We start from the raw sequence: 27,977 nt of genomic DNA on the forward strand, positions 1-27,977 counted from the left end.
ATCGTCTGTGGCCCGTATAGATGACTTTACTAACTAGCTGGATATAGCGAGATAGTGTTTTAGTCCCACTATGGGAGCAAAAGACACATTCTAGGAAGTGCAGTGCTGTGGCCACCTGTCCTATTAATCCTGTAGAGGAGTGTTTAGCAGGAAAAACAAAGAACTGAACTGAATATCGTGGATTTACGCTATCTAGTTGTCTCTGAGAAATAACTTGGTCTATTTCCTCGATTTCCCTTTTTGCTGTGGGGGTTAAATACCTGGGTGAGTCTAGGGCAGCACCACCTTTTAGTACAGAAAACAGGTTCTGTAATTTATCAGTAGTTATGCCCAAGGTGGGGGGATGCCAGTTAATATCACCCAGTAATTTTTGATAATCATTTAAGGTATGTAAGTTGCTAGTATTTAATTTAACCTTTTGAGGTCTTACTGACCAGGAAGTTAGTACGTACCCAAGATATTTCCAAGGTGAGGACATCTGTACTTTTTCAGGTGCTACGATTAACATCTTAACGACAGAGGCATATAAACTTAAAAGTATTGGCTCTGTTGGGTCTGCTAGCAAAATATCATCCACAAAATGAATAACCTTGCAATTAGGAAATTTTTTTCTACTGGGGAACAAAGCCTGATTACATGATGCTGACACATGGTAGGACGGTTCAGCATTCCTTGAGAAGTACTTTCCAATGAAACTGGCGAGCTGCCCTTTCATTACTGAAAGTTGGTATGGTAAATGTAAATTTTTCTCTGCCCTGTTCTGCAAGGGGAATAGTATAAAAGCAGTCTTTTAAGTCAATATCGACTATAAGCCTATCTTGAAGAATTACCACAGGGGAAGGGAGCCCCTATTGAAGGGGCTCCATAGGTTGCAAACTGGCACTGATAGCCCATAAGTCATGCAAGTCTCCATTTGCCAGACCTTTAGGGAATGATGAAAATGGGCAAATTCTAAGGACTGTTTGATGGTTCTATATGGCTGGCTTTTAATTGCTCAACTAATTCATGGGCTCATTGTAATTTCTCTCCCTTTAAAGGCCATTGTTCTACCCAAATTGGATCTTGAGAGAACCACATTAGGGGTAAGGGAGGAATAACAGTGGCCATTATTAGAAAGGGGTTTGCAGCACCCACTGGGCTAATAGGTCCCGTCCCCAAAGGTTAACAGGGACAGTCATGATTAGAGTTGTTAACTGTTTTTTCCCTCCAAATCGCAAGGTTAGGGGGTGCGTGCTCTGCTTGGCTGTGTGCACTTCCCCAATGCCGACAATTTTTTGTTTCTGAGTGACCCAAGACCAAGTTTCTGGCCAGTTTTGATCACTAATAATAGAAATATTCTCCCCTGTATCCTATAAGCCAGTGAAATTATTTACAATTTTTAAGGTAATCATGGGTCTCTGATCAGTGCTTAATTGGTTCCAATATACTCCCATGGCTCCCGTGCTTCCAAAACTTCCCTTACTCTTTCCCTGGGCATTGGGAACCCAGTACGGTAAGAGTAGTAACTGAGCTATTTTAGATTTAGGGGGAAGAATATGCAGACTGTCACATTCCATCATAACTAATAGCTCACCTTGATAATCATTATCAATTACCCTGGTGAGCACATTGATTCGTTTACTGGATAGGCTTGATCATCCTAGGACCAATCCCACTGTTCTGGAGGCAGTGGGCCCCAGATCCCTGTTGAAACCCTTTTAGGGTCTTCTCCTTCTTTTAGCACTAATTTGTTGGGGCAGAGTAAGTCCAATCCTGCGCTCCCAGAGGTGGCTGTTCTGAGAGTGGACTGTAGGCTTTCCAATTGACCGAGGAAAGCCGCTGGCATTGCCCAAGTTTACAGCGGGGCCTGGGGCTGGCCCCTCATGAAGTTTCCCACCTGATTACTTAGAGGGTTGCCATCTTTGTCAAATTTGGACTTGCACTGATTTGCCCAATGTTTCCCCTTTCTACATCGGGGGCATATAGAAGGGGGTTCTTTTCCTGAGTTACCTTGGTCTCTACTAGTGGGGCATTCCCTCTTCATATGACCTGGCTCTCCACATAGAAAACAATTTGGGTTTTTCTCCCTTTTCACTTCAGGCGGCTTTACTGCCATGGCCAATATTTTGGCTTTGTGTGTTTCAGTCCCCATCAGTTGACATGCTCATGTAAGTTCCCTGACCATAACTGCCTTTCCTCTGACTGCCTGCATTGCTTGCTAGCAGTCGACGTTAGCATTTTCATAGGCCAACTGCAACAATAAGATACCAGCGACCTGGGCATGACTGATTTGTCTCTTAATTGCCTGGGTTAACCTATTGATAAATTCAACAAATGGCTCCTGAGGTCCTTGTCGAACATTTAGAAAAGATCCCTGTTGAACTCCGCTTTCGGGAATTCAGTCCCAAGCCCTGAGAGCACACAAAGACACTTGTGCATAGGCTTAGGGAACAAAACTTTGTTGTTGTACACTGGCATAGGAACCCCTCCCCTGAAGCATAGCAGCTGTTATGTCTTGCCTGGCCAACTGATTCTGGTTGGCTTGTTATTCACACAACTCATCATACTCTGCCTTCCAGAGGAGGTACTGACTGGGCCCTAAAGTTGTTTTAGCTAGCACTGACCAGTCCCATGGGGCCAAACAGAAGTTTGTCTGCTATAGCTTCAATTAATCCTTTCATAAATGGACTACGGGCTCTGTTTGCTCTAATGCTTTTTCTTATCTTTATAAGCGTCAAAAGAAATGGGTTCATATACCTGAGGGCCTTCCTGATCTTGCATTACTGGGCAGGTTAAGAGCTCCCCTTCTAATGCCACTTGCCTAAGACAGGGTCTCACAGCTGTAGTGTATCCCTTGTATTTTTCCAATTTACTGGGGGAGGGGGCTCTGGGAAAACCTCTGTTTCCTCTTTGGTATCTTTACCGGGTAATGGCAGGGCTGAGGGAGGCAGCGGCGGTAAGGTAGGTGATGGTTCCTCCTCCCTTCCCTTCTTGGGCTCTTCTGTGTACAGCAGGACCAAAGCAGCCCTAAGTAAGGCCCATAAGGTTAAAGATGTTACTGGGACTCGTTGCCCTTGTGCATGATATTGTTTAAGATTTCTCCCTACTTGTTTCCAGAGCTTTAGGTCCAGCGTGCCTTCTGCTGGGAACCATGGATTACGGGAAACAACAGTTTGCATGAGGTCCCTTAACTGAGCCTGCAAAACCGAGGCTCTGCTAGCTTTAAGCAGTTGTTTCAATATTTTTATATACTGTTTCTGTTGTGCAGACAGCTGTTGTCTCATGATGAAACTCCAGCCTGAGAATTCCCCTGAATTTAGATATCCCGAGTGGGCACCAATGACTTACTGACTGCACAGTCTCTTCGCCTTCATTTTCGGGGGTTCCGTCGTGATCCCTTGCAGTGTTCCTCACGAGGGGCACCAGCTGCTGAGTCTGATTCGCGGACTCTGGCCGAGCGACGGATGAAAAAAGTACGCAGACACAGGTATTTTGCGTGAGCGCAGCTAGGAAACTGCTCGGCCTTAGAGACGCCGAAGAGAGAACGCAGCCCCAATAAGCTTGAGCTGCTTGTATTTATTTAGTACAGATTTAATGACAAAGGCCTGGAGCCAACACAATCTGTGCGTAATTGTTACCCCCCCCCCCCCCCCGCCCCCGCCCATAGGGAGCAGTCCTGCACGTGGATGATCAAAGGTCAGATGATCAAAGGTCGGATGATCAAAGGTCAGATGATCAAAGGTCAGATGATCAAAGGTCGGCAAGAGTAAATAAACTTGTCTAGATAAATTCCTTTACACTCCTTTGTTACCTACTACTTGCCCTTAGCCTCAGGGTAAGAGAATTTAGCTGCCTTCAGCCTTTATTCTCTCCCGAAGCTTTGCAAAACCTCCCAGGACTTCCAAGAAGGTTTGCGTCTCTCCTTATAACTTTTCCCACCACCCTGACCAATCTCCTACAAAAGCCTAACATGGTTAACTGAAATGATCAGCCTTCCCAATGTGAAATGGTAACTGGTAGGATTTTTTTTTTCTTTAATTATAAGTGTAGTTGTATCCATCTTCATATGTTTAAAAGTCATCTCTACTTCTTTCTCTATAATCGGCCTAATCATACTATTTTCCAATTTATCTTTTGGGTTGAGGCTTTTTTCTTATTTTTTATTAGAATTCCTTGAGAAAATTAACACATAGGTTAACAACTTTTTAAAGTCACTCAAAATACTTATGCATTAATACATTTTATGTAGTCAAATGTCTTCCTGATTGGGAAGGACTTCTCAACCTAAATTTTACAAAAATTTTCTCCACACTTAAAGAATACTGTTATCATCTTATGTATCATTGTAAATCTTTGATCCAACTACAGTTTGATATAAAAGTGCTTTTACAATTTTTTTTTTTTTTTTTTTTTTTTTTGAGACAGAGCCTCACTCTGTTGCCCAGGCTGAGTGGCATGATCTCAGCTCATTATAACCTCCACCTCCCGGGTTCAAGCGATTCTCCTGCCTCAGCCTCCTGAGTACCTGGGTCTACAGGAGAGTACCACCACACCCAGCTAATTTTTGTATTTTTAGTAGAGACAGGATTTCACCATGTTGGCCAGGCTGGTCTCAAACTCCTGGCCTCAAGTGATCCAGCCACCTTGGCCTCCCCAAAGTGCTGAGATTACAGGCGTTAGCCACCGCACCAAGCAAAGTGCTTTTACTTTTATCAAAAGTAAAAAAAAGTAGCTAATTTAATGAATAATTGATCTTTTCCCAGCTAAAATGAAATATTATACAAATTTACTGATGTTCTGTATGTTTTGGGAAATATCTCTGGACTCTCTTCTGACCTACTTTTTGTCTATTTAACTATATGAAACTATTCTAAATCTTCAAACTTTGTAATATATTTTAATATTTACTGTGGATAGTCTGTTTTCATTGTTTTCTTTAAAGAACTGTCCTGCCTATTCTTCTATGTTAATTTCTTATAATATATAAACTTAGAATCAGCTTATGTAATTTAAAATGTTTTACTGCTATTATTCTTTATACTTAGTGTATAAAGAAAAAAAAAGGTTTAGCTGGATGAGGTGTCTCTAGCCTGTTATACCAGCTACTCAGGAGGATGAGGTGGAAGAAGCACTTGAACCTGGGAGGTGGAGACTGCAGTGAACTGAGATTCCACAACTGAACTCCAGCCTGGGCAATAGAAAAAAAAGAAGAAAAGAAAAAAAGAAAAAAAAGGCATTTTATAACAGTGAAGCTTTCTATCCAAGAATGCTGTTTTTTCATTTAAGGCTCATTTTATGCCTTTTAATATTTTAGTTTTCTTTTTATAACTCCTACCATTTTTATTATTATAAATGGACTATTTAATATTAGATTACATAAGGAGCTCTTCTTTATAAAGCAATTAAACATGACATATTAGAGAATTAAGATGGGTAATTATAATTAAATAGCACTGTATAATTGATTTTCTTAGGTTTTCCATCATACTATCATATTTGCAAATAATAGTGTATCCCACTTTCCAATTTCCATGCCTCTTGAATTACACTGTACTGGTTAATGGTTATTAGTTTTAAAAAATACTTATTTTAACTCAAAGAGGTGTTGATGCATATTCTCAGTTTAGTTCCCAAGCTTAATGGGAATGCATCTAATGCATTATTAAGCATATGCTGGCTTTTAACATATGTGTACTTGTATATGTATGTGTATGCATAAATAAAAGTATATATACACACATACATACCATATTTAAGAAACTTTTTTTTTTTTTTTTTTTTTGAGACAGGGTCTCACTCTGTTGCATAGGCTGGGATACAGTAGCACGATCACAGTTCACTTAAGCCTCCACTTCCTGGGCTCAAGCAATCCTCCCAGATCAGCCTTGCAAGTAGCTGGCACATGCCAACATGCCCAGATAATTTCTTCATTTCTGATACAGACTGAGTCTCGCTATGTTGCCCACGCTAAGAATTCTTTTTTAAATGCTAGAAATGGATGTTGAAGTTAATATCCCTCTCAGTATTCATGGAAAGGATCATATGTTCTTTTTTTAATATGGTAGAATTAACAGATTTCCTCATTTTGAACCATCTTTATACTTCCAATACGACCCTCTCTTGTGCATAGTCCGTTATTCAAAGTGCTCACAGACACTATATGTTAAAATTTTACACTAAAATTTAACATTAATATTCCTACACATAATTGTTCTATAGTTTTATGAAAGCTGTCAGCATTTAAAAAATATTTAACTTTCACTTTTGGGATAATTGTAAATTCACATGGAGTTGTATGAAATAAGAGGGAGAGACCCCATATACCCTTCACCCAGTTTCCCTCCAATGGTTAACACTTTGTATAACTGTAGTACAGTATCACAGACAGCAAACTGACCCAATTGATACAATCTACCAACATCCAGATTTCACTCATTTTACATGCAATGTGTATTTAGCTCTGTGAAACTTTATCATAGGTGTAGATCAGTGTGACTACCACCAGCCAAGATACAGAACGGTTCCTTCATAATGATCTCTTCTAAAACCCATTTGTAGCAATAGCCACCTCCCTCCCACCAACCCTGACAATCACTAATCTGTTCTCTCTCTGTAATTTCATTTCAATGTGATATACATGAAATTTGATAATATAAAACTTTTTAAAATAGCCATCCACTGAAGAACATTTGGGTTGTTTCCAGTTTGGGGCAATTATAAACAAAGTACCCATAAATATTCGTGTATAGGCCTTTGTATGAGCATAAGTTTTCATTTCTCTGGGATGAGTGCCCAAGAGTATAAGTGATGTCATATGGTAAGCATGTGTTTAGGTTTGTTAAGTTAAATTGTCATACTCTTTTCCAGAATGGCTGTACTATTTCACAATTGCTCTTGCACACAATGTATGAGTTTCTCTACATACTCATCAGCATTTGGTGCTATCAGTATTTTTTATTCTAGCCATTCTGATAGGTGTTGTAGTGTCTTTGTCAGTATTTGATGCATTAGCCTGTTCCCCCACCTTTTCTCATTTCCCTTTTTATAGGAAGCTTTCCCTTCCCCTGAATGCCATGGTATAGCTGAAATCGATTTTGCTTTCTGAAAGATTTGGTGGAACTCACATGTGGGAGTTCCCACAGGTGAGCAGAGGGCTTTTATTGGGGAAATAACTGACTTAAGCAAACAAACACGAGGTGATCTCTGAATGGTGTGAATCACTTTCTTAAAACATTTTCTGAAATATTTTAAATTTTTCACAATAAACATTCATTACTTTTATAATTAGATTTGAAAGAACATCATTTTCAGCTGGGAACTGAAAAGGTAAAAAGAAAAGGGGACATATTATTTCTAAAGAAGAGAAAAGCCATAACAAGAGAAAAAAATCATTCGATCAAGGAAGTTTCATCAGAGATGAGCCTTACAGGATAAATCAGAATCTGTCTCCCAACTCTCCCCAAAAGGAGTCTTAACTGACTTTTTATCTTCAGTACCTTGCCTGCGACCTATTAAGTGCTTACTAAAGTTAAATGAAGTCAGACATCAATTCCATGCAAATAGACAGCGTAAATAAAGAACCAAGGAATGAAATAACATGGAAAATAAACTATTCTGAGTGACTAGAAAATACTACGCAGTTGACTGTTAATAGGTTCAAAAGATAATGTGGGGTCAAAGGGCAAAGAATAACTTATGGAAAGCCAAAGAATTTGGACTTTATTCCACTGGTCGCTATAAGTAGAATGATCAGATCTGCTTTAAAGAGACCTCTGGGCAACAACGTGTATAATAAAGCAGAGAATGGAATAAAAAATACCAGTCAGGAGGCTATCTTCAAAAGTTCAAATGTGAGACGACAGGTCTGAATTAAAAGGAGTTATAGGCATGATGGAGCTACCTATAAAGCATTTGAGAGCTGAAGTAGATTCAAGGGAAAACTAATATGGATCCGCCACTGATTGGCTGAAAAGAGGAAGGATGTTATCTAAATCTGAATTATGTTGAACAGAAGAAAAGAGAAGACAAGGTTAAGAATTACTCTACCGGATGATTAGTGGTAACTGTTAAATAATATAAGAAAATGAAAAGAGTATACTCAAGGGGGTAGAAGAGTTTATGTATGTATGGGAGATGTCCTTAAAGACTGAGAGGAAAGAAATCACCCCAGGAAGAGGGCCAGGCGTGGTGGCTCACACCTGTAATCCCAGCACTTTGGGAGGCCGAGGTGGGTGCATCACTTAAGGTCAGGAGTTTGAGACCAGCCAGGCCAACATGGTGAAACCCCATCTCTACTAAAAAAAAAAAAGAAAAAATTAGCCACGCATAGTGTCGCATACCTATAATCCCAGCTACTCGGGAGGCTGAGGCAGGAGAATCACTTGAACCTGGGAGGCAGGGGTTGCAGTGAGCAAAGATCATGCCACTGTACTCCAGACTAGGCAATAGAGTGAAACTCCATCTCAATAAAAGAAAAAAAAAAGAAACCGCCCAGGAAGAAAAGCATGACATGAGAAGAGGAAAAGATTATTAGGAAAACTAGAAAGGCTGGAGAAAAGTAGTGATCCAAGAAAATCAAGAAGTTTTCATTCTTGAGGGAGGTAATTTAGTATATGCACAAAGCTTTGGAATCATGAAGTTTTGGGTTCAAATTCTAACTCCTCCATGTGGCCCTGACTCATTTAACCTTTCTGAATCTATCTCTTCTAGAAAATGAGAACAATGTATTTTTTTGAGGTGGAGTCTTGCTCGTCACCCAGACTGGAGTGCAGTGGCACGATCTTGGCTCACTGCAACCTCTGCCTCCCAGGTTCAAGAGACTCTCGTGCCTCGGCCTTCTGAGTAGCTGGGACTACTACCACCACACGCAGCTAATCTTTGTATCTTAGTAGAGACAAGGTTTCACCATGTTGGCCAGCTGGTCTTGAACTCCTGACCTCAGGTGATCCGCCCACCTCCACCTCCCAAAGTGCTGGGATTATAGGCATAAGCCACCACACCCAGCCAAACATTAACTACAACTCAAAGAACGGTTTGAAAGATTAAACAAAATAACATAAATATACTATATGCCCAGCATAAATATCATACCCGCAAACATGAAGCTTCTTTTCCTTGTTTTCTCTCTTCTGGTACAGATTATGCTAGTAGGCCGGTCTACTTAATAAGTCATTTTTACCTTATTTTGTATACTAAATTCTAACTTTAAAACAAACTAATCCTGCATCACCCTTTACCCTGGTTCTGCTTTAGCTTTGTGTCACGGAACTTCTCGTTTTCTAAAACTCTTATTACTTAATGTTTATTTTATATTTAATATTTGTCATCTCAAGTTAAAAATATCAACTGTCTGGGGACAGGCATGCCTATTTGGTCCACTGATACATCCTAAGCCTCTACAAAGTGCCCCCTATCATGGGCATATAATAGGTACTCAATAATTACTATTTTTCTTTTTAATTAGTACTGGGTAAGAGCTCTAATGTTTCCATTTATGATCAAATTACACTCTTGCTTCCTCCCTGTGCTTATAATCAAATTTATCCTTAAAATTGCCCTAATTAACTCTTCCTATCACTCTTCAATCTGAGCGGATCTCAAAAACTTATCAAGTACCCTTCTTTTTCACCTGTCACTTTCTCCGTCCTGTTTATATGTTCCTTTTTCTTTCTACATTTATATTGGAAGGAAGTACTTAGCTTTCCAAAATTTAGACCTTAAACTTAAAACAATTCCCCAGTATCTCACTTTCAATGCCATATGATTGGCTGACTAAAGAATATCTCTAGCAGATACCCATGACAGCTGAAATTTGGTAATGTTGAAATCTAAGGACCTAACCCCAAATTCAAAGGCACCACTGTGAGTTTTCCAATTGTAATCAATAATATCATCGCACTCTTAGTAAAACCTATCAGGACTGAAACTTGGAAATTTTTTAATTACTTAAAAATTTTTTTAAACTCATTTACTGAAAAATTCCATATAATAAAATGCAAATTTTACCTCCTCACATCACTTAACCTTTTTCACATCAGGTCCTAATCATCCCAAAGTGAAGCCCAACTGTTTTTTCTCAGTGGGATTTTTACACCTCTCCAATTTATCCAATCTATATAAGAATCCTAAACAATTAGTGAGTGGCTCCATATTCTCTACTGCAATTTCCCAGAGTCTGTACCAATTGTTACTAGCTCTTATACAGAAAAAATGGAGTGTACTTTTGCCAAGCTTAGGAAACAGTGGACTAAACAAAGCTAAATAGGTTTCTTTCCTGAAGGACTTCATAAAATGTGTTCTGTGGATTATTGTTTCAAAAGAGAAAAAAAAGCTATAACACACACACCCCCAAACCTTTTTACCCAAAACATCTTTCAGAAATTACTCTTTAACACGACACATTCTGAAAATGCTACTAATGGGGTCAAATTTGAAAATTTCTCAGCATGACCCTTCAAGGCGTTCAATAGAATTCAACTTTGTTACCTTTGTTATGTGCCCTCCACATGAAGTAATCTTCTGCCTCCACATTTTATCTCTTCACATAACGTTACCTAATTTAAAATCTTAATCAAAATGTACTGCCTTCCAGAAGCCATTCATAGTATCTCTGCTAACCTTCAATACTTCAAGTACTCTATACAACTAAACATTGCGGGGAAATGTGATATTCCATACAATCCAATTTTCACCTCACTAGTAAAATTTAGTGCCTAAATTCTTACTTCATTCCAGTTAGAAAAACCAACACACTATATTTTTACTTTCCCCAAACATACAAAACGCAATGTAAGTTCCTAAATTTGTGTCTGCCTTATTTTAGCTTTTCTTTCCTTTCACTATCGAGCTGTTTACCCTCACTAGTACTAGTCTCAAAACTTCTTTCCACCTTTCTAGTACTAAATGGACTAAGAAAAAAGAGAACCCGGATTATAAAACTGTATGCAAAATTTAACTAGATTCATAATGATGGCTTCAAGTATTTTCCTGAGTATAAAGAAATAGCTTTTAGTACATGAGTATGGTAACATCCATTTCTGGATAGTCTTTTTTGCTTGCTTTTTGGCTCTCAATTAACCTCCAAAATCAAAGGGGACCAGATAAGCAATCTTAACATACCTTTCTTATGTTTTGTCTTGTGGGTTTATCGGGAGGGGATGGAGGGAGATATTGCGTAACTAACCTAAACATGTAAAAAACAGCTATTAACTGTGGAACTACGACAGATATTTCACACACATTATCGCAGATTTGTTGTATTTACTCCAAAGTGATTCTGTAATTACACAGCATTAAATATTAACCACCTGCTTAATACAGAGGCCAATTAAAGAATGCAATTTGGGTCTCCTTCATTAAAGCACAATAGTGTCTTCCTAGCATCATCATCTAAGTTTCTACTAAACTGACAAGATACACTCATTTGAAAGAATATTAAAAGTAACAACTTACCAGCAGAAGTTGAAGTAACAATTTCAACAGCTTTTGAAGTATCTGCATCTCTTCTATTTAAAAGGAGAAAAAATTTAGCAGCAACTTAGAAATTCTAAGTTCTACAAAATCCTAAAAATGTAATATTTAAACCTAAAAAAGTTTAAAATAATTCAACTGGAGTGATATCCCTCTTAAATTGCAGGTATAGTGATAAAATATATTTAAAATGCGGTTTTAAAAATTAAAATTTCTTAAGTCATATGCACATTTCATTCTCACATATGAAATCATAAAGTCACTTACTTTAAGGTAGATGTAGATACTTTCTTTGACTCTAAAGTCTTTTTCTTCACCTCTTTGTTCTATGTAGGAAAAATATTTTGAACAAAAGAAATTTAGTATAAAGCAATTTAGAAAATATAGAAGAAAAATCTAAAATCTTCCTATTCTAAAGGACACATGCTTATTACTTTTTCTATTTATAAAGACATTTTTTTCAATTTGTGATTACACAGCCTAATTTTACAACTCATCTTTTACAACTCATCTGCATTTTCTTATCATTAACTACAGCAGTTTCCCCTTATCCAAGACCCCTGGTGGATGCCCTGAAACCGTGCTCGTGCTGAACCCTATATGTACTATGTTTTTTTCCTATATATACATGAAAGTTTAATTTATAAATCAGACATAGTAAGAGATCAACAATAATAAAATAGAAAAATGCTCCCTTCAGCAGCATATATACTAAAATTGGAATGATACGGTTATTAGCATGGCCCCTGCGCAAGGATGACACGCATATTCGTTAGGCATTCCATATTTTAAATTAAAAAAAGTTGTAACAATATAGTGTAATAAAACTTACGTGAATATGATCTGTCAAAATATCTTACTGCACTGTAGATCTTAGCAACTTCAGCAAACAATTTTTTTCTTTCCTTATTAAGCCGAGCACTTTCAACTTTTCACTAAAAGGAAGCATTTTTCAGCTTCTCTTTGGCATATCCAAATTGCCAGCATCACCATACTTGCACTTTAGGGCCATCATTAAGTAAAATGAGGGTTAAACACAAGCACTGCAATACAGTGACGGTCAATGTGATAACCAAGACAGCTATTAAGTGACTAGTACGCAGGTAGCATATAAAGTGTGGATACTCTAGACAAAGCAATGCCTCACAGCCCCAGTGGGCTGGAGTTAGACTGCATGAAATTTCATCATGCTAACTTAGAACGGTGCACAATTTAAAACATGTTAATTGTTTATTTCTGGAATTTTCTATTCAATAGTTTCAAACCACAACTGACCACTGAAACTGCAAAGCCAAGCCTCAGATAATGGGTAACTACTGTAACTTTCAAAAACATGGTTTCTCATAGCACTGTGACATTTCAAATGTCTAAAGTTCAACTGCTATCACCCTGGTCTAATCTACTACTATCTTTTGCTTTGATTACTATAATTGCCTCATAATGGTCTCTGCTTCGGTCCTTGCCATTCACCCACTCTCTATTTACAACATAAACCTAGACTGAACCTGCTGTTCCACAACTCAAAACCTCTTGTTAGACTCAAGGAAAAAAAGCCAGTACCTACAATGGCATCTAAAAGTTTACAACATATGTTCTACCTACCTTCTAACTCCCAAACCACAATACACTTCTTCCTATACTTCTTCACTCCAACCTCAAGCATCCTTTCTACTCCTCTAAGATGCTACACAGGTATAGGTTTGGCAGGTGCTATTCCTTCTGTCTGGAATGCCCTCAATCCAGGACGTGGTTTGTTCCCTCATCTTCTTCAGGTGTTTGCTCGAACATCACCTTTTCAATGAGATCTTCCCCAACTACCTTACTGAAAGTTGCACAGTTCTTCATTCCCCAACAAGAGTACTTCTATTGTCCTTTCCTAATTTTTTTTTTTTTTTTTTACCATAGCACTTGTTGAAAACAAACATAATATGTATGCATTTTTAACTTATTTGTGGTCTTTCTCTCCCTACCCCTTGAAGTTAAAACGCTGTGATACCAGGGACTTTGTTTTCTTCAATATTCTATTCTCAGTGCATAAAGTCATGCTTGAACATTCAGCAAGTACTTGTTAACTTGATCTGAATTTCATCATAACTGTTCTCATGCAATTTTATAGTTTGTTCTTTTTCAGCACTCTTGTCATTTCCTTTTGCACTATATGGGATTTTATCCCACACGTTCCTTCAACTCAAATATTTAGAAGAAATTAGTTCTAGTTCTATTCTACTAATGGTAATTTTCAATTTTAAAAGAAATTTGAAACTACTGAGTTCCAATGTATAAGTTGAAAAATTTAGCCTTTACTCCTTGGCTACATTCCAATTTTTGATTATACATTTCAGACGAAAATTATCTTTCTGGTAATTTTAAGTGATATTTTTTGAAATTTATTTTATAAAAATATGATTATTTAGATTTCAGTCTATGTTTAACTGGTTTCATTGTTCACTGCCAACATTTTATGTAACTTCTCCATTTCTTAAGTTCTTCATTTTAATGTTTTAGAAAAAGATGTATTAGTGAAATACCTTCTAAGTCCATGCATGTCTGAGAATAAATACTGCCCTAACATACACCTTAGGATTCCACTTGAAATGAATGTACTCAATTACAATGAATCACAATCTTTTTCCCACTCAACTCTTAAGAATGTGTTGCTTTGCGATCTAAGGCTAGACTATTTCTTTGTATAGTTAAACCGTTTTCTGCCTAGATCACTATAAGGTGCCCCACCATAACCATGAAATTTAAAATCCTCAGTATTCAAGTGATGTTCTCTTTCTGGAATTCCACATAGGTACAGATTATGTCTTCTAAATATATCTACCGTGCCTTTCCTCTAATCGTTTTTCACTCTTTTAACTTTCACACCAAGAGTAGGATCACACCTCTTGCTCACCACTGCATCTTCTGTAGATATTACAATGCCTGACACAACAGAGGCGTAACAGACGCTTAACTAATAAGAAATAGTTTCAGAATTAAAATGAAAACCTCTCATCCAAATTCTGATTGCATATTTTCACTTTTATCTCGTTAATTCATTGGATTTTCTGTAATGCTCAAATGTTCACTAACGCCCAGCATTATTTTGCATATCCATGCAATCTTCTTAGTTGACTAATTGCTCCAGTTTTAACTGTAATGTCCCCATGAATCTTGCTGAAAACACTGAATTGAAGTTTTAAAAATTGTTTTTTTGCACAGGGTTGAACTGCAGTAGTATTTCAAGGCTGAAAGGGTTTTATTAGAAATCTGATCCTACTCTTTTCCACATCAAGGGCTCCTGATCATTCCCCAGCCCCTTTTTGTTGAGATAGGGTCTCACTCCATCACCCAGCCAACCTCTGCCTCCCGGGCTCAAGCAATCTTCCCACCGCACCCTACCCAGCAGCTGGGCGCGTGCCACCACACTAGGTCAATTTTTAAATTTTTTGTAGAGATAAGATCTCACTATATTGCCCGGGCTAGTCTCAAACTCCTGGGCTCAAGCAATTATCTTGCCTCGGCCTCCCAAAGTGTTGGGATTACAGGTGTGAGCCACTGCACTGGGCTCCTGATACTTTAAAGAAAACTTTTAAAGTATGAGTATATGGCCCTTTCTCTGGGAAAAAAAGAATGTTTGCTTTCATCGGATTACTGGTAATGGTGGGGCAAGGAGTAGCTCAAAAAGACTTAAGAATCACTGCTAAGAATGGATGTTGAGGTTATTATTAAATTATTATTATTATTATTATTATTAAAGACTAGGTTACAATGTTATTATTAAAGACTAGGTTACCTAGTTTCTAACAAGAGTTGTACAAATCCATATTAACATAGGGATACAGGATATTTTTTACCTTTTCTGTAATACTTAGATTCACAGAAGCAGCAAAATGGAGAAGATGTTACATGAAACACAGCTAGAGTTAGAGGCAGTCCTAACATGAAATATCAAATGTTGGGCAGGTAAGTTTTTTCTACGTTTTGACATGCCATGCCAAAATCAAGATTTGGACCAAGAAAGCTACAGCACAGCTCTTCTTTTTCCTAGTTTGTTCTTTGTTTATTTTTGGCTTGCACTGGTAGAAAAACTTTAGCGGTAACAGGCCAAAAAGATTGCACCTTCCTGCCTCAGACACTTATTTACAAAACAAAACAAACAACAACAACAATTGTCCGCATACTTCCAATATGAAGAAGGTACAACTCAAATTCTGTTCAGAGTTCCCTCCACTCAATCCCTAGGCATGTTGCTCTGTCACAACAGAGGTGTCATGAGTTAGCCTTCTTGTTCCAGCATTATCCAAACAACATTTAGCTGAAGAACATTAATATTTGCCATGAAAATGGCATGTTTTCTAGCTTCTAGTGCTAGTATTTTCTTTACCCTATTCATTACTAAGAAAATCATGACAGTAAATATGCCTGGGCTCTTGGACTTACATTGCTACCTCACCAACTTCATCAAAAAGTTGGCCAAGAGAATTTTTTACGCTATATGAAACATTCTATTTCCTTAAATGTATCCTTACCTATGTTTCTTAACTATGTTAACCGTTTAGAATGAAAGAAAACTGGCCTTCTCAAAAATTCCCAAAATATAATGATCAGCTAGGTCTTCCTGGACAGTCACTAGTATAAGCCACTATTCCTTTCTGTTTTCAAGGTTACTAATCTACCCACAAACCACTACCATTATCACAAAAGGCTGAGTATATTGATTAAATGAGTCTTCTAATTGGACTTCAGTGCTCTTCTCCACTTTAATCAATCTGCTAGGCTTTCTTTGCCTTCAGAATCATTTGCCTAACTCATTCTCCAAACCATTTCCAAATGAATCTTTCTAATCTCCATTTTATTATGTCATGCCCCGGTTCAAAAGCCTTGAATAACATATACCTTTCTACGGGATAAAGTTTAAAGTTCTTAAATTATGTATTTAATCCTTGTTTCTCCTTAACTGCCTCTGCAACTAGATGACCATGTGTCTGGTAGTTCTGGTAAATCAAATGCAGGCAAATGTTGCTGGCGAACTCATTCTTTCCAGAAAAGAAAACAAAAACTCATTTTGCTCTGCATTTTTATTCTTCTATGTCTCGAAGATAGAAAAGATGCCAGAAGGCGCAGAAACCCATCTTACAACTGAGGATGAAAGACACGTTCTAAAGATAGTAGTGCTGGAAGACAAGGCGAGGTTCCTGAAGATACTATGGAGCTGTTGCACAAGCACTGGACCACCTACATGCAGATTTCTGTTATGAGATAAATGTACCTCTTATTTGTTAACAATCCACTAGTGAGGTTTTATTAGTTGAAACTGAATGAAATCCTAAATGATAAAATTGGTAATAACTAAGGCCACACGATTTAATTTATTATCCAAACCAGGACAATGGGAATAAATGGACGGCATGTAGCAGGTATAAACTAGGATGACAGGTTACTCTAGTAGTAACTAACCAGAAAACATATGAGAACTAAAAAATAAAGATCCTCTCTAATAGCTATATGTAAAAATAAGTAAAATAATAAATTTAACCCCCACGAAATGTTCAAGAACTTTATGGAAAAAAAAAATAAAACTTGCTAAGGGCATAAAAGGAAATCTAAATAGACAAACCATGTTCTTTGTTTAAGACAAAGCCTGGCTCTGTTGCCCAGGCTGGCGTGCCATGGTGCTATCTCAGCTCACTGCGACCTCTCCACCTCGTGGGCTCAAGCAATCCTCCTGCCTCAGCCTCCTCCTGAGTAGCTGGGACTACATGCACACACCACCGCACCCAGCTAATTTTTGTATTTTTAGTAGAGATAGGGTTTCATCATATTGCCCCAGGCTGGTCTCAAACTCCTGAGCTCAAGTTATCTGCCCACCTCAGCCTCTCAAAATGCTAGGATAACAGGCAAGAGCCACCAGCCAACGAATCATGTTTCTTGATAGAAAGACTTAGTGTTGTAAAAATATTATTACAAATTCAACACAGTATTAATTAAATTCCAGTAAGTTTTTTTTTTAGAGAACTTAAACTGATTCTAAAACTAATGTGCAGGAGTAAATGTTCAGGATTAAACAAAATGAATTTAAATAAAGAGGAAAAACACTGACCAAAATGAATAAACAAAGAAAAATAACTCTACAAGAAAGACAGGGAAATATTAACAGAAACCACATAGTATTGCCACAACAGAAGAGTATGAAACACATCTATGTATAAAGAATTTATACACATAAAAGAAGCTTTTCAAATCAACAAGGAAGGATAAATTAGGCATAGTGTTGAGGCCAACTGGCTCCCATTTTGGAAATAATACTGATTCCAATCCTATATTATGCTGCAAATAATAGATTAAGGAATAAAATCTTTTAGGCACTAGCACAGGCAAGCTCTTTAAAAGACAAAAGAAAAAAAGCAGGCCAGAAACAGTGGCTCACACCTGTAATCCCAACACTTTGGGAGGCCGAGGCAGGAGAATCACCTGAGCCCAGGAGTATGAGATCACCTTGGGCAACAAAGTGAAACCTCGTATCTACAAAAAATAAATTAAAACTTAGCTATGCGCGGTGGCTTGCACCTGTAGTCCCAGGTACTCAGGAGGCTGAGGTGGGAGGATTACTCGAGCCTGGGAGGCAGAGGTGGCAATGAGCTGAAACTGTGCCACTGCACTCCAACCTGGGTGACAGAGTGAGACCCTGTCTCAAAAAGAGGGGCACACATCCTCGGAACCTCCTGAGGCTGTGTCACAGGCAAAAAAATAATAAACAAAAAAATGCAGAAGCCATAGAATACCAATAAATTTGAGTTCATAAAAATTTCAAACTTGGTCGGGTGAGGTGGCTCACGCCTGTAATCCCAGCACTTTGGGAGGCCGAGGCGGGCAGATCACGAGGTCAGGAGATCAAGACCATCCTGGCTAACATGGTGAAACCCCATCTCTATTAGTGGCGAACACCTGTAGTCGCAGGTACTCAGGAGGCTGAGGCAGGAGAATGGCGTGAACCCGGGAGGTGGAGCTTGCAGTGAGGTGAGACAGTGCCACTGCACTCCAGCCTGGGCGACAGAGAGAGGCTCTGCCAAAAAATTCAAACTTGATATATGTATGCATAACACAAGCAACAGACTATAAGAAAATACTTCTTACATATAATGCAAAATTAGTGTCTAGAATGCACAATATTCATGCACCTTCAAATGAATATTTTTAAAAAGACAATAACAAAATAGGAAAAGATATTGACAACTCACTTAAACAGTTAATAGATAATAGCTAACAATTATATAAAAAGATGAAGTTAATGAATAATCAAAAAGATGCAAATTAAAACTAGGTATCATTTTCTATATAATGAATTTTTAAAGCTGAAGAAATTAAGATGTTGTTGGTAATACTCTCATAAATTACCAGGGAGTAAATTATTACAGTTATTTAGTGAGCAATCTTTTATTATCCATTACTGTGTCCTATAAACCAACCATTCCATTGGGTAGGTATCATCTAAAAAAACACTATCATAAATGTCAAAAGATGGCCTGTGAAGGTACACAAGGTGTTAACTAAAGTTCTGTTTCTAGAAACAACCTAAATATCAATCAGTAAGGAATTGGTAATATATCTGTGGTATATTCATACAGAGAAACACTATAGAGAAGTTACAAAGAATGAGGAAAATCTAAATGCACTAACATGGTTAGACTACCAAATCAAATTATTGAGAAATGTGTGTTATAGAACCCCTATAAAGTAGCCATTCCACAGCCAGAAGAAAAATTAAATTACTAGAACACATAGCTGGGTGGAGCAAAACGGTAGAATAGAAGCCTACACTGTTCATCCCACCCCCAGCAGGAACACCAAATTTTAACAACTATCTGCACACAGAAAAGCATCATCACAAGAACCAAATATCAAGTGAGCAATCATACTACCTGGTTTTGACTTTGTATCACTGAAGGAGGCACTGAAGAGGGTAGGAGAGAGAGCCTTAAATCCCTGACAGCACACCTCCCCGATCTGGCCCCACAACATGGACAGAGTCTATGCACTTTAGGAAGGGACAGCGCAGTAACGAGGGGACTTAATACATTGAACTCAGTGCTGCTCTGTCACAGTGGACAGCAAAGCCATGCTGTACTCTGCCAGCACCCATGCACTGAAGGAGCCTTTGGACCAGACCTAGCCAAAGAGGAATCATCTATCCCAGCAATAAGAACCTGAATTTCTTGGCAAGCCTCACTACCATGGGCTAAAGTGCTCCAGGGTCCTAGGTAAACCTGAAAGGCAGTCTAGGACACAAGGACAGCAACTCTTAGGGCTGGGGCTGGGATTAGAGCTAGTGGGCTGGGATGGCATGTAACCTAGGGAGGTACCAGCTGAGAAAACTGGATATCCATATGCATTAATGAACCTGAACCCCATCTCTCACCATATACAAAAACCAAACAAAAATAGATTAAAGACTTTTATCTAAGATCTCAAACTATGAAACTACTATAAGAAAACACTGGAGGAACTCTCTCTCCAAGACATCGATCATGGCAAATATTTCTTCAGTAATACCCCACAAACATAAGCAAATGCTGTACAAAAATGAACAAATGGGACCACTTCAAGTTAAAAAGCTTCTGCAGAGCAAAGGAAACAACAAAGAGACAACCCACAAAATGAGAGAAAATATTTGCAAACTATCCATCTGACAAGGTATTAATAACCAGAATATATAGGGAACTCAAGCCATTCTACAGGAAAAATAAATCTAATACTCTGATTTAAAAAAAAATGGGCAAAAGAGCCGAAGAAACATTTCTCAAAAGACGACACACAAATGGCAAAGAGGCACATGAAAAGGTACTCAACATCACTGATCATCACAGAAATGCAAATCAAAACTACAACGAGATACCATCTTACCCCGGTTAAAATGGCTTTAATCCAAAAGACAGGCAAAAACAAATGCTGGCCAGGATGTGGAGAAAAGGGAACCCTCAGTATATTGTTGGTGGGAACGTAAATTAGTATGATCACTATGGAGAACATTTTGAAGGGTTCTAAGAAACTAAAAATAGGATCTACCATACAATCCAGCAATCCCAGTGCTGGGTATATATACCCAAAAGAAAAGAAATCAGTATATCGAAGAGATATCTACACTCTCATGTTTCTTGCAGCACTGTTCACATTAGCTAAGATCTGGAAGCAAACTAAGTGTCCATCAACAGATGAATAAAGAAAATGTGGTACATATACACAATGGAGTACTCTTCAGCCATAAAAATGAAGAGATTCAGTTATTTAAAATAACATGGATGAAACTGGAAGTCATTATATTAAGTGACATAAGCCAGGCACAGAAAGACAAAGATCACATGTTCCCACTTATTTGTGGTATCTAAAAAACCACAATTTGTGGGCTCTAAAACAACTGAACTCATAGAGACAGAAAGTCGAAGGATGGTTATGAGGCTGGGAAGGGTAAAAGGGGGTAGGAGGGGATAATTAACAGGTACCAAGAAAAAACAGAATGAATAAGACCTAGTATTAGCTAGCGCAACAGAGTGACTATAGTAAAAAATAATTTAATGGTACATTTTTAAACAATTATAAGAGTATAACTGGATTGTTTGATACAGAAAGAATAAATGCTGGAGGGGACAGATATCCCATTTTCCATAATGTGATTATTACACACTGCATGCCTGTATCTAAATATCTCATGTACCTCATAAATATATATACCTACTATGTACCCACAAAAACTAAAAATATAATAATTTTTTTTTAAGATATAAAAATATTTTCTCAACACCCTATTTTAAAAAACACACACATACACATAGAAAACCTTACAGGTGAGATACACATATAGCTTTTTACTTAACAGAAAGCTCATCCTTAAAGGGTAATTTAAAGAAATTCTATAGATATTATCTACGATCATATAAACTGAAGCATAGAAATGATCTAGAAAAATGAAAGTTACAAAACTTGATACTTCTGAGGAAGTACAGGCCCAAAGAATATACATTCTATGATTTTGTTTATGTAAAGTTGAAAACAGGCAAAACTCAACCATGGCATTAGAAATCAAGTTAGTGGTTACTTGTGAGAAGAAGGGAGGGTGTAAGAATTGGGAAGAAGTAAGCAAAGGACTTCCAGATACTGTCAATGTTCTCTTTTGTGACCTAGGTACCGGATTCACAGATGTTTGCTATTTTTGTGTTATATATGGCAAGTATTTTCTCCTAGTCATTATTTAATACTGTATATAGCACCATACATATATGAAGAAGTTTTAATTTCAACATACTTGAATTAATGCACATATGTGTTGAGCTAACATTTATGTTTCTATGCATATTTCTATATGTGTGCCATACTTAAACAAAAAAGATAAACTAAACAACAGTGATAAAACATTTAACACCTAAATCCAGTTTACCTGTGCTTTTTTCTTTCCTGGAACACATATTTTCACACTTTTTCCTTTTATCATAAGAGGTGTTGTTTCAATGTACTTCATAATTGCAGTAATTGCCTCTTTAAATTCCATTTCTAGGTAAGCCTAAAATGAAATTTATTCCATCTTTAGTCACAAATCTATCTTTAAAAGTTCCTGCATTTTAAAATGGACTTAATCCTTTCTTTTGTAACATCAAACTATGAAACTACCTCAAGTCATGGTTGCTTTTGCCTGTTTTTATTTTGCTCAAATGTAATTTGATTAAGGATGTTTCACACATTAAATGGACATTTAACCTTACGGAATTTCTATACCACTACCAAGATAAAAAAAAAATCCAGGCAGGCTCATGGAACAAGAGGAAATGAGAAGGCAGGGCTCACTCAACAATAGGAGGGAAGGGAAGATATGGTCCAACTTGTGGTAGATCTGACATTTTAAAGGCTTCTTGCAACGAAGACAACACTATCACTACGTTCCCTGTCCTGACTCACAAACTTTTAAAAAAAATTAAGATGGAGGTCTCGCTATGTTGCCCAGGCTGGTCTTGAACTCCTGGCCTCAAGCGATCCTCCAGCCTTGGCCTCCCAAAGTACTGGGATTACAGACTTCAGCCACCACACCCGGCCTTAACTCACACACCCTTTCTTTTTTTTTTTTTTTTTGAGATGGAGCCTTACTCTGTTGTCCAGGCTAGAGTGCAGCAGCGCGATCTCTACTAACTGCAACCTCTGCCTCCCGGGTTCAAGAGATTCTCCTGCCTCAATCTCCCACGTAGCTGAGATTATAGACACCTGGCTAATTTTTGTATTCTTAGTAGACACCGCGTTTCACCATGTTGGTCAGGCTGGTCTCAAACTCCTGATCTCAGGTGATCCACCTGCCTCGGCCTCCCAAAGTGCTGGGATTACTTACAGGCATAAGCCAACATGCCCAGCCTTAACTATTTTATGTTGTGCTTATGTTAAGAACCGTTCATAGTTCTTAACTTTATCATGTGAGTTACAGGAATATAACCCACAGAAAATACTTACCATACAAAGGAAATAATTTTAGTATTATCTAACCGGTGTTCTGAAGCAATGACTGGCAAACTATGGCATACTACCTATTTTTGTAAATAGTTTTTTAGACACAGTCATGCTTGCTCATTTACATATTACTTATAGCTGTTTTTGTACTAGAATGCCACAGCACAGTAGTTGAGATCCTATAGATGGCTCATAAAACCAAAAATATTTATCTGGCCCTTTACAGAAAAAGTGGGCAAACACTTATTTTAAAGGATATAAAACATTATTTTGGGGCCTTGTTTATTCACATCCAAACATATAACTCTCAAAGAATAATTATATATGCAGTACAAGCAGCTAAGGAACACAACAGCAATTTATAGAATCATTAAAGCAATCACTTTGTATGAATTTTTACCACAGACTAAATGACTCACCTCTTTTCTATATGGAACAATCAGGACATCATTCACTTTCCCAAATGGCTGAAATAATTTTCTAACATCTTCTTCAGTACAACCATCCTCTGGTAATTCAGATATAAGAAGAACCGAACCATAATGCAATGACTGTTCTTTCCGAAGCTGTTTTTGGAGTGAAAGAAAATTTAAAATAAACCAAATTAAGCTACAATGTACAGTAATAACTTCCTATATAACTTCTTCTACCACTAATATTAGTACACTAAGGGTCTTTTCCAAATATTTTACCCATTTTTCTTTTTCCTTCACCACGCTCTTTATGCAGTTTTTTTAAATCACAATTTTAACACTTTAATAAGATTTTAAATGCAAAAGTGGTAAGAAATGTTATTTATATTTTTTAGCCCAGAAATGGTTTATAGGTGCTCTTTTCTGTTTATAGCATCTTATAGCAAATAAGATCTATGGAATGGTCCAAGGCCATTACAGAGAATTTTTCTATGAAACTACATGGCCCACCAACAAGTAAAGCTGAAATTAAAGCTCTGCTCACCCCCTCTGTTCTAATAATTGGAAATGATCTCTAGACAGGTATAATATTTTTAAAAATTCTTATGTAATGCATACCATTTGAATCACACTGTAGTATCAACTTTACCACTTACGTTAAAAATTAGGGCCAGGCATGGTGGCTCTTGCCTGTATCCCACTGCTTTGGGAGGCCAAGGCAGAAAGATTGCTTGAGGCCAGGAGTTTAAGACCAGGATGGGCAACATACTAAGACTATAAAAAAAAAAAAAAAAAAAAAAAGGCCGGGCCCGGTGGCTCACACCTGTAATCCCAGCGCTTTGGGAGACGAAGGTGGATGGATCACAAGGTCAGGTGTTCGAGACCAGCCTGACTAACATGGTGAAACCCCGTCTCTGCTAAAAATAAAAAAAATTAGCCAGGCGTGGTGGCACACGTCTATAATCCCAGATGCTCAGGAGGCTGAGGCCGGAGGCAGGAGAATCACTTGAACCCGGGAGGCGGAGGTTGCGTGAGCCAAGATCGCGCCACTGCATTCCAGCCTGGGTGACAGAGCAAGACTCCATCTCAAAAAAAAAAAAAAAAAAAAGTAAAACACCCAGCTGGGTGTGGTGCAGCATACCTGTAGTCTTAGCTATCTGGGAGCCTGAGGCAGGAGGATACTTGAGCTCAGGAATTTGAGGCTGCAGTGAGTTATGACTGTGCCACTGCACTCCAGCCTGGGTGAGATAGTGAGACCCCCATCTCTCTTATTTTTTACTAAATAAGAAAACTTAAAAAAAAAAGTTCCACTGCCACCACCTAGCAGTCTTGAAACAAAATGAAAAGAACTTCATATATTAATAATCTTATGAGACTAATTCAGCCTCTTCAAAATTTTCCCTGTACTCAAAAATTTCTTTCCAATGCTCTTGAAAATTCTGTCAATTACCGGTTGATTACTGTAAGTTTATCCTTCTAAATGTAAGTTCTTTGGGGCAGGGAACAGCGCTTACTGAAAGTCTTTCAGGTACTGAAATACTGTTGAGAGCAATGCATTCCATACCTAAATACTTGAAGACTTATTAATATTAAAATATACAAAATATTTGATATTGGGCCTATTAGGATTTTCTCTGAAGATAGTCTCTTGATGTTTTAATATATTATTTAATAGTGATTTAATAAACATATACAATAAAACAATACCTTAGTATTGTAACCAGTAGGTTACGGTCAAAATACACTAATAAATCAGTACCAAAATATAAATTTTGCACTGTACAACAGAGTATTTGACTTCTGAACTGTACCACAAAAAGTATAGAACAGATGAATAATGATAAATTCTCAGGAGAGGCTCACTCTTATACCTTACTAAAAAAGAATACAAAAGCTCGATAATGCTGCTGGTGATTATTCATTTTCCCAATTAGAGAGCAAAACTCATCACAATGATCTGCCTGTGAAGCTAGCCAAAAATGCCAAACCATCAAAATGTTCTTTTGACACATCAAATACCAAACCACTGGAATTCCTAAGCTACAAGATTTTGAACCTTGGACTTTTATTATACTCGTAAGAAAAACCAGTAAAATATTCCATACTAAAATCATGTAACAACTCATAAGTTCAAAGTTATTGGAAATATGGAATAAAAAAGTGAAGACAACTTCATTTTTTTTTTTTTTTTCTTGAGACAGGGTCTTCCTTCTGTAGTCCAGGCTGAAGTGCAGTGGTGTGATCTCAGCTCACTGCAACCTCTGCCTCCCAGGTTCAAGCGATCCTTCCATCTGAGCCTCCCAAGTAGCTGGGACTACAGGCACCTGCCACCACGCCCAGCTCATTTATATATTTTTTGTAGAGAGGGAGTTTCACCACGTAGCTCTGGCTGGCCTCAAACTCCTAAGCTCGAGCGATCCACCCCACTTGGCCTCCCAAAGTGCTGGGATTCAGGCATAAGCCACCATGCCAGGCAACAACTTTGTTTTCTGTTTGTCATAGCAAATGTATGCGTACTTGCACTAACAAAGAATTATGAAGCCAGATATAGTGGCTCACACACTTAGGGAGGCCGACGTGGAAGGACTGCCTGAGCCTAGTAGTTCGAGACCAGCCTGAGCAACATGGCAAGACCCCATCTCTACAAAAATTAAAAAATTAGCCAGGCATGGTGGCACACGCCTGTGGTGCCAGCTACTTGGGAAGCTGAGGCAGGAGGATCACTTGAGCCCAGTAGATCGAGGCTGCAGTGAGCCATGTTTGTTGCACCACTGCAGTCCAGCCAGGACGACAGAGTGAAACCTTATCTCTAAAAATAATTATTAATTAAAGTATTACCTTTCGCTGGAGAGAAACAGCTTTATCAGACACCTGTTTACATTCTGACAAAGTGTCATCTTCAAGATTCTTTGATTTACAACGAATAGAATGTCCTCCCAGATTTGAATCACTCTTTGTAGCGCTTGTAGGTTTAACTGATGGTTTTGTTCCACTGCTAGTTTTAGGCTTTTGTGCTGGTGAATGTCCCTTATCAGCAGCTTCAAGATGCTTCTGTTTATTAAATTCTGTCCCATGCCCAGATCGTTGTACTACATCTTCTAATGCTTTTTTTCTATCTAGTAAAAAGATATAAATATAATTTCAATTGGAAAAAAATTAAGGTAGGAGCCATCTCATGACATAATCACACAGTGCTATTCTCAAGCTAAACAGGGAGCACACAGCCAATACAAAAATCTAGATTTTATTCACTCAGAAGGCTTTTACATGAAGTTCCTTTATTCCCTTATACCAGTGATCCTCAAAGTTTTGGTTTTGAGACTGCTTTACACTTATTGAAGACTACAAAGATTTATGTTATATTTACTGATATTTACCATATTAGAAATTAAAATTTTAAAAATATTTATTAACTCATATGTTAGGTTGGTGAAAACTGCAGTTTTTGCCACTGAAAGTAATGGCAAAAAAAGTAAATTCCCATATTAACATAAATATTTTTATAAAAACCAACTGTAATTCCCAAAACAAAATTAGTGAAATGAGTAGCACTATTGTACCTTCTTCCACACACTTTAATGTTGGGCTTAAAAGAACCACCTAAATTCTTATATCTGCTTCTGGATAAAGAAGATCCAGCCTCACGGAGGCATGTAGTTAGAAAAGAGAAGACCTCATAGAACTCTTAAAATATCTTGAGGACCCCAATCGATCCTTGGACCATACTTTAAGAAAGAATGCCTTATATAATTAAAGGTATCTCCATTTGAATTCAGCATTTTAGACTATACTAGATACAATAAGACCTGTGCAAAGTACTATTTTTGAATTTTTCAGGCTAGTCAAGTGAAGCAGTGGGAGTGGCAAAGTACTTCTCAGATATTAACTATGGTTTCTTTCATTGTAGAAGAAGGTGTGTGTTTGTGTGTGTGTGCAGTGCATGTGTGAGCTATTTTTGAAAGGGTCATAAAATCAACATTAAGTCACAGGTTAAAAAAATAATAATTTCAAAAACATTTTAAATTAATCCATGGAATTCTATAATCAATTATTAAAGCAAACTAAGACATTTTTACCATCCTTGGTTTTTAAATATGATGTTGGTGGACACATACATTCACACACATTTCTTTGCCAAGTTACCAGGGGGAATAATTAACTCTGTGGCATGTGGGTCAGATTTCATTTATCAATTCTAAAATTTAATAAAATAGAACATTTCTCAAAATCCAAAAAGAAAGACATTTAACAAATTTAGTCAAAATAAGTACATTCACTATTTCATGGCCATCAGTGTACCTGATGATCTCACTGATCTCCTTGATATCCTTTCAGGGCTAACTGACCGAAAGCATTTTGGACTACCTCTAAATGGATTTCTAATTCGATATGGTGAACGGGATCTGGATCTGGATCTGTATCTAGAAATGAAACGATGACAAATTCTTGGACTTCGACTTCTCGGTCTATACATGTAATGCATTGGGCTTCGAGACCGACGGAATCTGTGACTTGAGCTTGATCTTCTAGAATGCCTAGGACTGGGGGAATGAGAACGTCTTCGTGGAGTTTCATTTTCTTTTCTATTGCCCTCATTTCTACAAGCAGGGGGGAAAAAAGAAAGTGATCAGCAATTTAATGTAAATT

General features: G+C 37.7%; 1 protein-coding gene, 1 long non-coding RNA gene and 1 other non-coding gene across 5 annotated transcripts in view; 2 read left to right on the forward strand and 1 right to left on the reverse strand.

Annotated features, from left to right (window-relative positions):
- Window positions 1-27,977, reverse strand: part of ZNF638 (zinc finger protein 638) — a 98,049-nt gene that overhangs the window by 36,944 nt on the left and 33,128 nt on the right. For all 3 annotated transcript variants that reach the window (XM_032178386.2, XM_032178387.2, XM_058428927.1), the window contains 6 exons: window positions 27,630-27,928; window positions 26,169-26,446; window positions 23,337-23,483; window positions 21,866-21,988; window positions 11,716-11,774; window positions 11,431-11,483 (listed from right to left, as the gene is read on the reverse strand). In XM_032178386.2, the coding sequence (XP_032034277.1) occupies window positions 11,431-11,483; window positions 11,716-11,774; window positions 21,866-21,988; window positions 23,337-23,483; window positions 26,169-26,446; window positions 27,630-27,928 (959 nt within the window). The remainder of the gene's footprint in view (window positions 1-11,430; window positions 11,484-11,715; window positions 11,775-21,865; window positions 21,989-23,336; window positions 23,484-26,168; window positions 26,447-27,629; window positions 27,929-27,977) is intronic.
- Window positions 130-27,768, forward strand: LOC131381362 (uncharacterized). Its single transcript, XR_009210059.1, has 3 exons — window positions 130-264; window positions 3,248-3,466; window positions 27,666-27,768. It is a non-coding gene; the product is annotated as an uncharacterized LOC131381362 (long non-coding RNA).
- Window positions 12,136-12,239, forward strand: LOC116484449 (U6 spliceosomal RNA). Its single transcript, XR_004252604.1, has one exon. It is a non-coding gene; the product is annotated as a U6 spliceosomal RNA (small nuclear RNA).

The sequence above is a fragment of the Hylobates moloch genome, unplaced genomic scaffold, assembly GCF_009828535.3.
Source record: "Hylobates moloch isolate HMO894 unplaced genomic scaffold, HMol_V3 SCAFFOLD_15, whole genome shotgun sequence".
Taxonomy (NCBI): Eukaryota; Metazoa; Chordata; class Mammalia; order Primates; family Hylobatidae; genus Hylobates; species Hylobates moloch.